General features: G+C 39.9%; 1 protein-coding gene across 1 annotated transcript in view; it reads left to right on the top strand.

Moving 5' to 3' along the window:
- Positions 1-16,996, top strand: part of Sfmbt2 (Scm like with four mbt domains 2) — a 203,414-nt gene that overhangs the window by 126,279 nt on the left and 60,139 nt on the right. The window contains exons 8-9 of the mRNA XM_076831791.1: positions 3,473-3,574; positions 6,714-6,861. Coding sequence (XP_076687906.1) covers positions 3,473-3,574; positions 6,714-6,861 — 250 coding nt within the window. The remainder of the gene's footprint in view (positions 1-3,472; positions 3,575-6,713; positions 6,862-16,996) is intronic.

Raw genomic sequence — 16,996 nt, 5'->3', positions numbered from 1 at the left:
GTTCCAGCCTCCCTGATTGCATTTATTGTGCTTTCTCTCCAGCATCTTTTTTTTTTTTTTTTTTTGGAGAGGAAACGAAGAATTGAACTCAGGGATTCTTGACCACTGAGCCACATCCCCAGTTCTATTTTGTATTTTACTTAGAGACAGGGTCTCACTGAGTTGCTTAGCACCTCACTGTTGCTGAGGCTGGCTTTGAACTCACGATCCTCCTGCCTCAGTCTCCCAAGCCTCTGAGATTACAGGCATGTGCTGTAGCGTGTGGCCTAGCGTCTTCTCTTTATCATTCTGAGTCACATGCTTTTCACAATTCAAATTAAGATTCATCCTCATAAGTCCTTTGACTGCCATAATCACAATGACATTTAGTTTTTATATGCTAGAAGTAGAAAGAATTATTTCTGAACTTTCTTCTAGCCTAGTCTTCCTTAGCTGTTCCTTGTCTTTTCCTTCTTGGACAAATTAGGTTTTTGGAGTGTCCATTCCAACACCTAGTAGCCTACTCTGTGGTCCCCAATGGTTTATAATGAACGAATGGTAGAACATAGAACTAGAGTGGATGTCAAGAGATCATCTATTTTTTTCCCACAACTTGCAATTTAATTTAATAAATATTTATTGTGGTCTTTCTTGGATGGACTGCACACCACAAATGATAGTTTGGCATCTGCCAAGAAGCACTGCACATATGACATAGCCGTCTTCCATGTTTTCAAAAGTTCTCTAGTGGCCAGAAGTTTCAGTGGCGAGCCTCTTTAGAAAATATTAATCCTGCTTCTGCAGTAAAAAGTTCCTGGCATTATTGGTCACGGACAGCAAAAATATTAGAGGGTATAGTCAAACTCTTAGGCATTATGTATCTTTAGTCTTGAATTTTTTAAATTTCAATTTTGTTGATTTACCTTTGAAACTGGTGGGATTTCTACCTGGTCCAGTAAGATTTTTTTTTTTTAATTATTATTTTCAAGGTTGATTAAAAAAGGACCTTAAGAAAGTGAAAATGAGGATTGGAAGATACAAGAATGTACTTTATAATTACTGTATTAATTTATGAAATTTGAAATTCAAACTTAATAGGATAGTACAGATATATGTGAATATTCAAGGTCATCCACCTGTACTTGGCCGTGAATGACTTCAAATCAGTGATCCAGGCCAAACTGAGAGCTGGGGTTGAGAAAGGGCCTCGGGAGGTGGGTCAGTTCTGTTCAGAAAGCTGACTCCACTCAGCAAAGGCCAAAGCAAAAGTGTATGAAATAGGGCAGGTGTGCACGCTGGACCTGGTGCAGGACAACAGGTAGACCAGAAGCCTCGATCGCTGGTGCACGATGGTGGGGGCTCCCTCCAGTAGGGACTTGTGAGAGGCAGAAGTTCCAAGGAGAGCCCTGGAGTGGAAGCCATCAAGGAGCTGGGACCAGTTCTTGTGAGTAGTGACCTGAAGCAGGTTTAGGTGTGTAGCTCTGGGTGTTGAGAGAGAGTGACATCAGGACATCCCATCACAGAGAGGGAAACAGAAGGGCTTCTGAGAAGTGGCTCACCTTCACCTGGCCAGTGTCATTAGTGCCCTAGGGATTTCTGTATTATCAGATGGCGTAATACTGATTGCTTAAATTTGTTGAGTAGGCTCAGGTAGTTTTTGTTTTATAATTTTAGAATAAAAGGTTAAAGGTTTTTGTGCTTCAAAAAGGGGAATATATTTACCTGCAAAACCCAAGCATGTGACTCAGTTCCCACTGGTAGGTACTGGGGGTGTCGATCCCTGATAGGAGCTTAAATTTTAATCTTTTAATTCAGACATCAATTAGTCATTTTCATTTTAGTTCTTATGCCTCCACACCTGTGGTTTACAGCCCTGCCTTGGCATTATGGTTGGTGTTTGTTAAGACGTATTAACTCCCTAGACTGCGGCTTCTCATTCTTTTTCTTTTCTGACCTGCCTTCACCATCCACCTTCAAAAAGAAAGATTTTATTTGCAACATAAAGTCATCACCTGCACCTAAGAATATCACCCGTGCTTTTCTTTATGCATACAACTTTTTATAAAGTGTTGATTGTAAGCTCTTAAAGAATTTATAAAGGTTGCAGCATAAACAAAGTCATTATGGGCACCTAAGAAAATTTCCTTGTGCTTTTTCCGTATGCATATAATTTTTATAAAGTGTTGATTATAAGTTCTTAAGGAATTTATAAAGGTGTAGAATGCACTCATTCCTTTGATTCATTTTTTTCTTGTATTTGACTACCTTCCTTCTTGCTCTGATTAACCCCCTCCCTGGATGTGGCATTAATTACTTCACTCAGACCCAGAATTTATTGTGCATCTTTGTGTATAAAGATTTTTGCAGACTGCTATGGGGACATGAAAAGTCAAAGGGTCTTTGTGGTTCTGTAGGTGTTTATAATCTGTACTTTCTCTGGCCAAGAATAAAGCAGTGGAGACTTTTATCAGCATTTCCTTTTCCCTGGTCTCCTATTGGATGACAGTATTGACCAGCTTTTGGGGTTGAGGATGGAGGGAGCAGGGATAGCACAAATGTGCTCTCTACTATCCTCAAAGTTGGGTATAGAATGACATCAATGAATTAATTAAAACTCACTTTGGATTTTTTGATAAAAGACAGTAGTAGTTTCTCAGCAACTAATGTGTTTGGAAATAACAAGATTTATTTGCAGCCACTATTTTCTCAGGGACAGACTGCAAATGCATTTATTTATTGGCTACTCTTTATACTCAGAGTGTGAGTTAAGAGGTGACCTCCATTTCAGCAAGATAAATTCTTGGATCCAGAGTCCAGCCATCCTCATCTATTCTGTGTAGCTGAAGTGAATATTGAAATTTCTTTCTTCATAAGACAGGGAAGCCCCAGGTCTCACACACCAGGTTACTGCAAGTGCCTCATAAAATTGTCAGGCGTCTATTACAAAGGGGTGCTGCTCATCTTTATTAAGTACAAGTCAGGTTCTGGTCCTACAGGGCATCTTTGGATTTGTGCACACAGCTCCAAGATCATGGGCTCCCTAACTGGTAAGGCCATTACGAGTTAGGAGCGCAGGAGGGGGACAGACCATCCCCCAGCAGGTACCACTGATGCCCTGTGATGTAACTCCCCTAGCAAGAGGCCACGTTTTCTGAAAAGTCCCCTGCTGTGTTTAAGATGACTGATTGCCTCCATTACTCTGCTGTGCTTCAGTTGAGAGGACCTAGGAAGATCAAAGCAATGTAACGTGAGTTTTTTTTTTTTTTTCCTAGTGTAAATCTCAGCGTGGTCACAGCGTGCCTTGGAAAGGCAATTTAGCCTGCAGAAATAATTAAATCCTCAGTATCTTGCAATAATTAGAAATTTGAAACAGGGAGGGTTAATTATTTCCATCAGCTTTTAGAAATCCAAGAAAATGCTCAAGGATAGCACCCAGACGGTCTCTGTGTTCACAGTACCAGTGCCTTCAATATTTTTGTCTTCTTCCCTGCAGGATCATGCAGACTTGCGAAGCCATTTCTTCACAGTTGGGATGAAGCTAGAGACAGTGAATATGAGTGAGCCCTTTCATATCTGTCCTGCATCAGTGACTAAGGTGGGTTTTGCTCTTCTGTTCCTGGCCTTAACCCCCAGAGTGAATCGGCTCCATGCCAAGCAGATGAAATATACTCACACAAGAATACACCGCAGCACCAGATAAGCCAAAGGGACATTGGTGTCCCTCCAGTCCAGTCCTGTTGGAAGCTCTTTCGATTCCTAGGGGCAGAGGGAGTCTGATCAGGTGCCTCTTCTTAGAAGAGATAGGTTGAATTTCCCTTCTGCTAATTGTCTGCTGGTGAGTTGCATGTTGTCGTCAGCATAAGAGTTAACTCACTTCTCCTGTCTGGGTAGGAGTGAATAGGATCTATTTCTATTTTGAAAATGCCTGAAAATGCTGGGAAGCAAATTCTCAGCTCCCCATGAGCCAGCATTTCTCCCTTTTTTTGCTCATCTGCTTCCACTGATTTAAGGAAAACTCACGCTTCTGAGACTTTCGGGTCCAAAATGAAAGACTTTCTCATGTAGAGGCATTTTAATGATCTGATTGGCCTTTAAGGTTATAATATCTCTTCTTAATAAAAAATCTCTCCATGACATCACCTGCTCTAAAACTTAAAATGCATGTTTCTACCTTAAATATTCCGTTACAAATGGTGGGAAAACCCATCAAACTTAGCATTCTTAGCTCATACGTGGCCTTTTAAGAAGGAGGAGATAAAGATTCAAAAATAAATTATATTTAAATGTTTTTTGATAGAACCTCATTTGTTCATGGAGTGATAAGTGTTTCAGCATATTTGCGTTATTTTTTAAATTTATGATTTGGTAGAATCTTAGGAATTCAGTGATGGGTATGTTATAGAATGTGAAAAGTAGTTAAGATCCTGAGTTGTTATTTTCCTTTTTTCTAATCTTTTCCTTTAGTGAACAAATTGTTTTTATGACTGTTAAGGTGAGTTCTTTAAGGAAAAATTATTGCCTTGTGCTTTATGGAGATCTTGGGATTGAAACACAATGCCTTCCCATTTGTGCATCATCTATTAAAAACCTTTTTATTGGAAATGGTCTTTTGGGGTTCTGGTAGTCTTCAAAATTTTTTTCAAAGATGAAGAGTTGTACCTTGTTGAAACCTATCCAGAATTTGCCTTCATTGCTGCAGAGGTTGATGTTCATTCTCTGGGTACATGGCACATTGTCCTTATTCTGCGGGGTGACACTGTCAATTTTATCTGGCATTACAGAATAAACTAAATAGAGCCATGTGCTGAGCCATCCCTTGGAACCCTGAAACACAGCTTCCCAGGCCTAAGACTCCTCTTCATGCAGTGTGGTCTCAGAGCATTCTTGGTGTAGAAGATACTTATAACTAGATTCTTTTCTCAAAACACTGGTAAATGTTTTAGAATATTGTGTTTGAGACTATAACACACTATGCTGTCATGACTCATCACAGTGAAAATTTTATCTCCCTACCTCCCCGCCGAGGTTTTTCTTTATGGCACAGCTATTGGAGATGTGAGTAAATAATATTAAAGCAAAAAACAGGAATGTGGATAAGTGTGTGGCAGATGCAGTATTCAATGACCAACCTTCAGCAGTCCAGTGGGACTGTGATTTTGGTGTCCCACATTGGTGAGATGCTGACAAAGGATGAAGATAGCGTCACTGTGACGTGGACTGTATTGATGAGAGGAGAGTGCGCTGGAGTTGCAATCTGGATTTGGGTTTCTGTTTCTGCAAGCTCGGAGCTGTGCAGTTTTGAGCAATTTGATTAACTGCCCTTTAGCATTGGTTCTGAGACCTTTGGATTCTGGACCAGATGGAACACAAACCAGCGGTTCTGACCATTTGGGAATGTGAACCCCGATGTGTGTGCCCACATGAACCTGCATTTTAATGGGTTTTGGAGATTCCTTGGTGCCTGCCTTTGCAGTCTTGTGTGCCTAGAGATCCTGCCACCAAACTTACTTGTTTGTTTGTTTGTTTTAATGTGTGAGTGTCTGTGTATGAACATTGTAGAATATTTTTGCAGATATTTACTGAGCATTTATAGGCACTCTTCTGGACAATGGGTTGTGGACAAAGTCTGGTATTTTAATGAGGGAAAACAGACAATAAACAAAAATAATGAATAAATAAATGTAGTGTTTACGGGTAACTTGCTGAGGAGGAAAACATATCAGGGAGGGGCTAATGGAGCATCCGGGTGGAGGGAGGATATAATTTTAAATAAGACTGTCAGGATGGCCTCCCTGGGAAGGCTGGCCATGGTGGATCCTTTGCTCTTTTCAAAGGCTTAGAACTGGAACTGTGAACTGGAATGAAACTCGCTTTTCTGCTCCTGTTTAACTTCGAAATTGGCTACTCCCAGGAAATACTTTATAAGCTCGGTACCATAGATTAGTAAAAATGTTAAAGTTGCCTAAGAAAGACCAGTCAATGTCTGTTGAGCTGGGAAAGCAGTCTTTTTTTCCGTCCTGCTTTACATACAGGGATTTAAACCCACCATGGTTTTCAGTGTGGGGGACCATCTGATTTTTGCCCTCTTCTTGGTTGTATCAGCAAAACTTGTTCCTTTTTCATCTTTGATGTTTTCTCTTATATTCCTTGGGTATTTACTCAGTTTCTCTATACAAAGCACTTGGACATACTTTGATGAGTGACAAAGAGCCATCAGTTCATTGTGTTCTCAAAGAACTTAGGATCTGTTGGTGGAGACTGTTAAGTGATTAGTCCAGGAAAGAAACCAGGATCCTTAGTACAGACTTTGTGTCTCATGCTCTGGGAGCACAGAGCAGGGGCTGTTTATTCCAGCCAGGCCTGTAGCATTGACATTTGAGTTGCACCTTGAAAAATACAGCGAGTTTTACTAGACTAGCGAGAGGGGGATGGGGTATCGTAGTCTGTGAAGCAGTATTCCAAGGAGTGATCACCCCCTGGGCTTCGGGTGGGGTCTCTGGAGGGTCCCGATGCAGGGTGAGTCTAGAAATCTCATTGGCCAGATCTTACCGATGTTGGAATGATCTGAAGTGAGAAGTTTGGTGCCTGCTGTTGACACTGAGAAACCAGCTGGGCTTTTCAGCGCCTGTCTTAGCTTTTGTCCCATCAATTTGATGACGTATCTGTTTGGAAGCAGTGCCAGCTTTACATATGAAGTACCAAGGGATTAACTTTGGCTTTTTGTTTTGTTTCAGGTTTTTAACAATCATTTTTTTCAAGTGACTATTGATGACCTAAGACCAGAACCTAGTAAATTCTCAATGCTGTGCCATGCGGATTCTTTGGGGATTTTGCCAGTACAATGGTGCCTTAAAAATGGAGTCAACCTCACTCCTCCCAAAGGTTTGTATCCTGTGAAAATTTGCAAGATTCTGGTGATTCCAGATGGTGTCTTGTTGCCATTGAAGCCATGCTGTTGGTCACCTGGAGAAGTTTGCCCTATAGAGAGTCTGTGTGCAGAGAAGTAGAGTGTTCTTCCTGGGTAGCTTGAGGCAGGTGTCCCTCAGCCTGTCCCCTGCTGTAGTGTGTGCCCTTGGGCTCCCCAGCCCACTTTTGTCAGCTGCAGTTCTTCCACTAGTGACCCTGCGTCTGCAGATTTGCTGCTCCTGTGTGATGGTAAAGGGAGGATGCGGTGTTGCTAAATGATTGAGTTACGCACTTGAAAGTGTCTGAGAAGTGGCTTTATAAGTGCAACAAAATGCTAATAAAACATTTCTTTAGATTTTTATTTTCAACTCATCAAATTTTCCCCAGGGCCCAGTTGCTCTCGGATATACATCAATTTGACGCTGTAATACATTAAAATCATTTGCTTGGGAGTCAGAATGCATTAAAAAGGTTTTAGATTGGGATCCAAGAATCACACTTTGATCTGTCCAAGTAGTACCTTGTCATTTAATAACATGGCTTGTTGTCCCCTTCAGGTCTGAGGTTCATGGAGGCAGGACAACAGTAAATGAAGCATGACAGTGTGAGAAGAAAAGTAAAGGAAGTTATAGGAGAGACCTGGGAAAAGAGTAGAAAAACAAACTTACTTGGGGGAGATTTTAATGGACACTTTCAGATTAAAAAAAGAGTTTTATGTTTGAATCCCTAGGGATCAGATTACTTCCTGTGTTAGTTAGTTGTATTGGGATGGTAAGTTTCTGTTTGCCTGGTGGCTGTCTTGTGCCATATGCATCATTTAATTGGGCTACGCCAAGCTTATCTGAAGCACAACTGTGTTTTTTGGGCTTTTATCTCCTTTTTCCTCCACACTCACTCCCATGGAGTAGAAAGATGCCTCTGGATATTTTTATTTCTCCTGCTGACCCTTTAGATTAAAGATGCATAATCATAGCATGTGGTCTAGTGATTACATGGTGAACTTCCACAAAATGCTGCTTATCAGCCATGGTTTTAAATGTGTAACTCATCTATTCCTCAAATTAATGCTACGAGAAAATTTAGTCATGGAGAGTTTATATATAATATGTCCAAGGGCCTTCGGATGGTGGGCAGCAGGCAGGAGGCCTGGCCCCTGAGTTTGTGCTTGACGCCAGGGGAGGACCCTAGTCCATGAGCCCACCATGTGTGTTGCCCTTTTGGACTTGAGCCAGATCATGTCCTTAGTTTTCAAGACTGTCATCAGGGGTACCTTTGGCAGTCCTGGGTATTCTGTAGAGTCAAAGAAATGATAAAATCTAGGTATTTTTATAATCCTTTAATGTGACCTCACGGCTTTCCTATGTGAGAGATGTATTGTAATAGATAAGAAGTACTTTCTCAGCAACAGGTCTCCTGCCAAGTTGGAAAGCCCCTGGGGCCATCTTTGTTCTTTCCTAACTTCCTCAGTGAAACGAGTGGGGAAGGGTCCCTTGTCATCAGGGGAGACTTTTTCTAGATATCTAAAATGCAGCTGGTTTAGACTTTGCAAATTCCTAGTTAGGTGGAATTGGATCTGTTTAAGAATATAAAAAGGGAAAGTGTTTATATCAGTGTTTGGCAGTTGGATCCATCCACTGTGGCACAGACTTCACAGCTCTCACTGTTTTTAAATACGTTCTTTTTAATATTTATTTTTTAGTTGTAGTTGGACACAATAACTTTATTTTATTTATTTATTTATTTATTTATTTATTTATTTATGTATGTATGTGATACTGAGGATGGAACCCAGGGCCTTGCATATGCTAGGCGAGTGTTCTACCGCTGGGCCACAACCCCGGCCCCTTTAAATATATTCTTAGGAACTGTATATAGACAGATTGCTGATATATAGCTTGGATATTTACTAGAGAAATAGGTGTGCCTGTCTGGATACTTGAATTTTATGATATTAAGAAAATTGTTGTATATTAATGTAATTGAACTGCTAAACATGCAGTGGAAGGACTGCACAAATGTATTTATAAAATCCAATATTTTCATGTCTTCAACTTTTTTATGCCTCATAATATCTACCATTACCAGTTTTTTTCTCTGTCATCCAAGGATGAAATTGTCTTCATCCAGCCTTCCCAGCTCTTTCTTCCCCTATAGGAAATGAAGTATGCCTTTTGTATTTGCAAAGAAAAAGAACATTTTTTTTTTTTTTTTTTGTGGATGTGATAGGTTATTTTTAGCAAATCCAGTGTGGTTGATTAGTGAATGCCAATTAAAAAATCTCAGGGATAACCTTTAAACCCTTAAAGCATTTAAAAAGTGATACATAGAATTAGTTCAGGATCCACTGGTAATATGCAGGAATTGTCAGGCCATGGGACTGTTCTCTTGAAACAATAGAATTTTTACTTATAAACAATAGAAAAAAGATGAGAAACTTACAGAAAAATGGACAAGCAATATGAACAGACTAAAACTCTGTAAAAGAATCATATTTGATTAATATGCAAAACTCATCATAATAAGAGAAATACAAGTGTAAATCATGGGGAGATGCTACATATTTATCAGAGAAGGCAAAAGTCCAAAGGAGAAAGAAAGGAAGCATTGAGATTTGATGAGTGCAGGGTACCAAAGATTCTCAGACGTCACTGTGCAGGTGAAGGTGGTGGTGCAACTGTGTGGAAGGTGGCCGAGGATATGCGTTTGCCCATTGACTCAGAGTTTCACTTCTGGAAGTTTCTCCTAGAGGAATAAACTATACAGAAGGTATATGCATAAAAAGTTTTTTTGCCACATTATTTTTAATAGCAAAAGACTAGGGAGAAAAATCCAAGTGTTCATCCATAGGATATTGGTTAAATGAATTTTGGATATCCATCTAATGAACACTATGCAGTTATTGGAAATAATGAAGGAATCTATGTACTTGTATAGAAGGCTCTACAAGATGCACTGAATGGTAAAAGTTTTGTCAGTATACCATAATACCTTTCTTTTTTCTTGTTAGAGAAGAAGTAAGTAAGAGAACTTTACCATGCTTGGCTCATGTTTTTGTAAGAAATCTCTTAAATACTGCACAGTAAACTAGCTGGAGCTGTTGTTTCTGTGTGGGCTTATGGCGTATGGAGGTGGGCAGAAGGAGCAAGAATAGGAGTGGGACTTTAATGGAGAGCAGCTGGCCCTTCACATCCATGTCCTCTGTATTTCTGGGTACAACCAACAGTGGGTCAAAAATATTTAGGAAAAATTATACTGAACATGTACAGACTGTTTGCTTGTCATTATTCCCTAAATAATATAATATGACAACTATTTACATCTCATTTACATTGCACCAGGTATGATAAATAATCTAGAGACAATTTAATGTTCGCAGGAGGATGTGCCTAGGCTATACGCAAATATAGCCATTATTAGTATAGGGACTTGAGCTCCCATGGATTCTTATGTCTGTCTGGGGTTCAGGAGTCAATCCCCTATGGATACCAAGGGACTATGATGCTATTTTTAATCTTCTGAATTTAAAAAGTTTTGAACTAAATAAATGTGCTCCCTGTGAAAAAATAAACATATTATTGAAAATATAAGGTTTTTTTTAATAACTGAAAAGGATCTCAGATATTATCACATCATTTTAACCCAATCATTTTTTATTTAGGGAAATTGAAGCTCGGTTGTGTTAAGTGATTTTTGTAATCTGAGATAGAGGGTCATTTGGACTGTAGGTGTATAGCTACATTCACACATTGCTGCTGTTCTCTGTTGCTGGAATCTCCATAAACTCCATTCTCCTCAGTAATTCTGGGGGAGTTTTGGTGGCCCTAAACCTGACTAGCAGATGTTAATGGACCATGACTTTTACATGATGGAAATAATCTCTATATCAAAGCAGTTGGCAAATTATAATCCTAGGGACTCATTTTCCAAATGCCGATGTAAGTTATGATACAATTGTGGCTTTATTTATTGAGCTCCTTTCCCTTCTCATGAGAGTGGAATATATTTATTTTTGTAATTAAAGTGAGTAAGAAATTAGAGGTGGTGGTGGTAGATTTTGTAGTGTGGTTTAATAGTTTCCTTTTGGGGTAATTTATTATTCACCTTATCTCAACATGAGGCCTGGGAAGCTTGCTGTGGAATTTTTCAGACAACTTTCTTTGCTTTATTAATGTGTGGAAGTAGAAGCTTTTAAATCAAGTTTGTTGTTTTAAACTTGAATTGTGAGGTTTTTATCTAGAATATGTTGGGTTGATTGTGCATGTTGCCAAATGATTTCAGATAGTCTCAGGTGTGTGTTTTCTAGGAATGTATGATGTTTTTTAGATTTCTGTGAAAACCATGAATCCTCCTTACTTTTACTCTTATATGTTTCATACCTAATCTCCAAAAGGTATGAAGTGGAAGCAGCAGAGGAAGCAATATATTTGGTGTCAGACGAGAGAGAAGTGCAAAGATCACAGATACTTATTGCACTATTTTGACTCTATTTCCACTTTTATATATATATATATGCGACATCCTGCCCCAGCCTTAGGGACTGGACATCTAAGGTAGAGTGGACAGAAGTTCCCAGTTCCCAGGGGACTTTCTGCAGCAAGTGCTTTCCTGTTAAGACAAGGACAGAACCTTGGAGATTTTACCTCATTAGCTTAAACTCAGTAAACACCAAGTCAGTATTACATGACAGGTGGTTAAACAAGGACATACATAAATAAACTAAGCAAAAAGGTATATAGGTCATCAACCATGAATTGCTATGTTTAACTTTTTCTGTTAACCTTCATGGTGGGTGATATCAAAGATTAGTTGCAGAATTAGAGGAAGAAACGTTCCACCCAGGGGGATCTTTTGTAGAAAATGTTCAGCCTTTAAATTTCTGTTGTAAAATGTTGGAGCAAAGGCTAAAGTCAATGGCTCATTTTAGCACTTTCATATATAACTGTTAGGTTGACCATTTAATGGACACATAAACTGTTAGTGGAATTTAGGAAGTCAAGGTGCTTAATTATTATCAGAATACAAAGTAGTCAATGCTAATCCCTGTTCTCTTTTCCCAAAGAAAAGCTTCAGTCACTTACTGATGGACTTAGTCCATTTTGCCATCCATTTTATTCAGAAAGGGAACAGAAAAAAAATATATAGATACTCATGGCCCTACTCCTTTGAAAAGGTGCTAACGTTTTGCCATGTGGGATTCAGATTTTTATAAAGTAGAATAAAACCGTATTGATAAAGTTGAAGACGGAGTCCTCCTTGACACTCCCACTTATCACATCCTGTATCGAGTCATCTGATGAATCCTGTCACCATTTTGAGCATTTAGGATGTGTGCTGTTGTGATCACCTGGCCCAAGTCACCATTGGGTCTCAGGTGGTTACTGCAGTGGCCCCTTGTTTTCTTCAACAGACTGATCATGTCAGGACATCAATCATACCCATCCCTCCTCTGCGTGGACTCTGCAGTGTCTTCAGGCTCACTGGGAGTCCAGGTCATGACTGTGACAACAGACAGCACCTCCTAGCTGTTGTGATATCCATTGCCCATCTGGTCCCCCCCTATGTCATGGCGGCACAGTCCCTCCTTAAACCCGGGCACTTACTTTTCCTTCTGCTCAAATGCCCTCCCCAGCTCCCGGCTCAGTACTCCTCCTTCAGTCTTGACTTGGTACTGTGCCTTCTTGGTATTGTCTTTTTGGGCTGCCTTATAGGATATTGATAACAAATTGCTACTCCCACTATTTTTATCTCCTTCCCTGCACTTTTTTTTTCCCCACAGAATTTCTTGCCATATAATATACAAATAAGAATATATATATATATATATATATTTTACTCTTTTGTCTTGTTCTTTATTTCCCCACCAAGATGAAAGCTCCGCAAGAGAGAAATTTTAACCCCCCTTGGTCACCCACTCACGCCCAGTGGCTAGAATAGCTTGTAGCACCTGCTAGATATTTATTGAATGTCAAATGAATTGAAGCTCTGTCCCCTTCTGTCACCACCCAGATTTTTATGTATTTATTTCCTATCCAGTAACCTTTCTAAGCTTTCTCAAGAGCATGTTTGTATAAGATATAGATGATCTGATTCCTTTAGATTTGCTAAAACAAGCTTGTAAAACCCTCTGCAGCTGGTGCTGTTGGTCTTTTATTGAGCTTGAATTTATTTCCTTTAGCAGTTATTGATTTAGCCGGGGCTACTGTTTCTGGGTACGACTGCCTGGGTAATGGATACGTACTTACAGACAGTGGAGTTTGTTTTAGCTGTTTTAATTTTACTGTCAGGTCATTCGGTTTGACCCAGCTTATTAATTAAATTGTTCAAATATTCTATATCATCACTGTATTTTTGTCTGTTCTTTAAATTTTCAAAAGAAAAGTCGCTTTTCTGGGAGGAAAAGTGGGGAGAAGGAATCCATTTGTCCGCCCAGTATTCCAGCATTTTCACTACCCTGGAGGACTTTCTGTGGCATTTGTTCCTACTCCGTTTGCCCATGGGAAAGGACAGGGTGAAGAATTATGTTTTAGAATCTCTGTTTCGTACTGTATCTCCAGCACCAGAGACAGTGTCTGCTCCATAAAGATATCCCTGGTTATTCTGAGCATGGATGGCCGAGTCTTGCACTAGCTCTCAGATGGTACCATGTGGAATTGTGAAATTAGACAGGGCATCCCATGTGCAGCTGCCTTGGAGGAGCACACCATGGTTCCTTCTTGACTCCCTCCCTTAATCAGAACTGCAGGCAGGTAGTGGCAATCTTTGTTGCTTTCTTGTTTCAGTGATTGGGCTGCTTGGTGCTGGGGTGGTTTCTGCAGCAAGGGGTCCTTCTGCTCTCTCCCTGAGCCCAATCTTCTTCCACCCCAATCCCCGGAAGCTCCTGGGCTACTCAGCTCTGACTTTCTGAGTCCTTGTAGTTTTTTGGCATCTGCTGATTTTCTTTCATTTTTGAGTTTTGCTATGTAATTAATTTTTAAAATTATATTTCTTCTGGTAGTGGAGAGAAGACTTTTAGATTTGCCCACATGGTTACTGGTCTTGAAATGTGGTCTTGTGTCTATATTTCTGATTTGTTCCTAATCAGAAAAAGTTCTTTTTTTTTTTTTTTTTTCCCTCAGTGTTGGGAATTGAAAACAGGGTCTTGTGCGTGCTAAGCAAGCACAGTCAGTTTAATTGAAAAGAGCTGGGAGAGTACAACTTTGAATCATTTTTAGTACCTGAAAATATTATTGGTTGTTGACAATTTGATTCCCTCTTCTTCACTTCTTCATTCTTTAGTATTTTGAAGACATTTTCTGGTGACAGTTGATACTTATTGGATGTTCAGTTCTATCCATGGTGACATATCTGTATCTCTTAACATTATGGTTATAATTCAAAATAGCACATTCTGCTTGCTCCCAGACAGAGAAGGATATTAAGTGTCACATCATCACCTGTATTAAATACTTCTCAACATAATTCTCTGAAAGATAAGGAAGTAGCATGGCTACTTTCTAAGCTTTCTCTATTTCTACTAAATTTAGTTGTTTCCATATTCTTTGCTTACTTTTCTTTTTCTTTTTCTCTCTGCTTTATTCTGTAAACATAAAAAGAACAGCCCAGTTGGAAGTGAGTGAATGTGTGGATGTAGACCTGCCCCATCAGGAAGGCTTAAGACTGAATGTCAGTTAAGAATATGGAGGTAGCTGGAAGAGTTCAAGAGGGCCTTGTAAGTTTTAGCAACCAGAGGCTGGGGTTGTGGCTCAGTGGTAGAGCACTTGCCTACCACGTGTGAGGCCCTGGGTTTGATTCTCAGTTTGCATATAAATAAAATAAAGGTCCATTGACAACTGAAAAAAAATTTTTTTTAGCAAACAGCCGGATGATAGCAAGTTCTGCATGATCTTTCTCCCTTTTGTCCCACGAGTATTGCCATTGAGCATGTGGCTTCAGGGGGTATTCAGGGACTATTGGTTGTTCCAAACCAAGCCTTTGAAAGGAAGAGAGATCAGCTTTAGGTCAGTGAGGTGCATAGAGCAGGTAGGTGCCCAGTGTTGGTGAGATTTTCTGAGCAGAACTGGGAACCTGGTCCCAGAAGGTGGGTTCTGCTGTGTTAACTTTTGTCTATGTATCTGGGTCCTGGTGTTTGAAGATGGTTGTATCACATTTCCTTTCAAAAGGAGGTTGAGCTACAAGCTAAGGAGACTTGTTATTTACACTCACAGTTCTAACATTTAACAAAGGAAACTTTCTCTAGTGTAGAAGAGCTCTTCAGCTTCTTGGGTGAGATTCCCCAGAGCTTTCTTCCTCATTCTCCAGGCCTCTCTCCACCCTTGCCTTCGCTCCGTGGTGCTATGGGTGTCAGAGGGGGAGTCTCCTGCTCGAGAAGTCAGAGTCCATACCCTTTGCATTCTTCCTCAAAACACCAATTAACCAGTTCAGCAAATTGGATACGAAACGCTGAAGAATTCTTGAATAAATACATTTCCTTCTCTTAGGAAGTGTTACTACTTTGTTGGACTTCAGTTCATTTTTAAAAGAATTCTTATATCACAAACTAATACATATTCATCCTTCAAACTTTGAAAAATAGAAAAATCTAATAATTTATTCTTAAAATTCTATCTTGATGGAATAACTTTTGGTATGTATTCCTCCCAGTTTCTGTTTCCTTGGGTATACAACTTTGTATACCTACTTCATTATTTTACACATTATATATTAATTTATGTGTTCACACTTTGCTTTTGTCATTAAGATGTGTCATGCCAAAATATTGATGACTTTAAATATGGTGCCTCCCAAGATCTGTAGGTGAATTGTTCAAACACTCCCCTGTTGCTCTTGTTTTAAGTTGTCATCTTTATATATAAAACTCTTGCACGGTTGTCCCCTTTGACCTCAGCATAGATTGGCTGTTCTCACCTCCTCCCTCTGCTTCAGCCTCCCCATCTTTCTTGCTGACCCATGAACACTCCAGACTCACTCCTGGGCTTTTGCACTGGGTCTGGTATCCTCTCTTCCCCAAAGAGCTGCATGCCTCCTTCCTCCGCCCCAGGACACCCGTGCCACCATTCGCCTTGTCAGGGAGGCTCCTTGACTGCTCTGTTAACAGGAGCAGCCATCTCTGTGTGCTTTCTGCACTTTGTCTTTTAGCATTTGGGAACATCTGGATTTTTAAACTGATGCTTACTGTGTCTCCCCTCACTGCAGGTGAGCCCTGCTAGGGGAGGGGTTTTGCCATTTTTTTCACTTCTATATCCCACGTGTTAACACCTGCCTTGTACATAGCATGTGCCAGGTCCATAGATTTGAATAAAGGACCATGTGAAGGAGCAGCTGTGTAGGCTGGAGGTGGGCACATTCTTGAAGATTCTGACCCATGACACCTATAATGAAATTGACACCTGTCTCCGTGTTTTGAGTTGTTTTCCAAGAAGAAATGCATAAAGGCCTCTTTCCCAGCAACCTTTAGCATGTGATGTCTTATTAATGCTTTTCATTTTGCCAATCCAGTAGTTGGCAAAAATGATATTCTTTTCCTATTTTCTATTACAATTGCACACTTTATTTTTACAGCCACCTGGTACAAGAATTTTAGTCCTGTATGTCTCCCTTATTAGAGAAAGAAATCTTTCCTTAAACTTTTTCCAAACTCCTAACCCAAGCCACAGGCCAGGGGCACTGTGATGGTCTCTGAATAGCCAAGATTCACTGCCCAGTGCCAAGGAGGGGCCTAACCAATGCCAGAGAAAATCTGGATTCTGTTAGCAAATCCAAAGACAGATTGCTGAGGAAAGACAGCCCTGGGATCTTCAACATGCTGGACAGACCCCTCCACTGATTGACCTGTGCCCTGATTATCTGCTGAAAGTGAGCAAAGATGCCATGTTTTCATCTGACTTTTATTACTGAAATAATTTCATAATCATTATTGCAAACTTGGAATATACAAAAAGGTCAAAGAAAAAAGTAACCAAGAGTCCAAAACAATTTTTGTTTTGTTTTTTTTTTTGTGGTCTGGAGATTGAACCCAGGGCCTTGTGCACACAAGGTAGGCACTCTACCAACTGAGCTATCCCCAGTCCTAAAACAATTATTTTTGATATTTATTTATTAAAGTTTTTCTCAA

Source organism: Callospermophilus lateralis, chromosome 13 (assembly GCF_048772815.1).
Source record: "Callospermophilus lateralis isolate mCalLat2 chromosome 13, mCalLat2.hap1, whole genome shotgun sequence".
Taxonomy (NCBI): Eukaryota; Metazoa; Chordata; class Mammalia; order Rodentia; family Sciuridae; genus Callospermophilus; species Callospermophilus lateralis.
The sequence above is the reverse complement of the archived record's forward strand: the minus strand, read 5'-3'. Positions and strand labels throughout refer to the sequence as shown.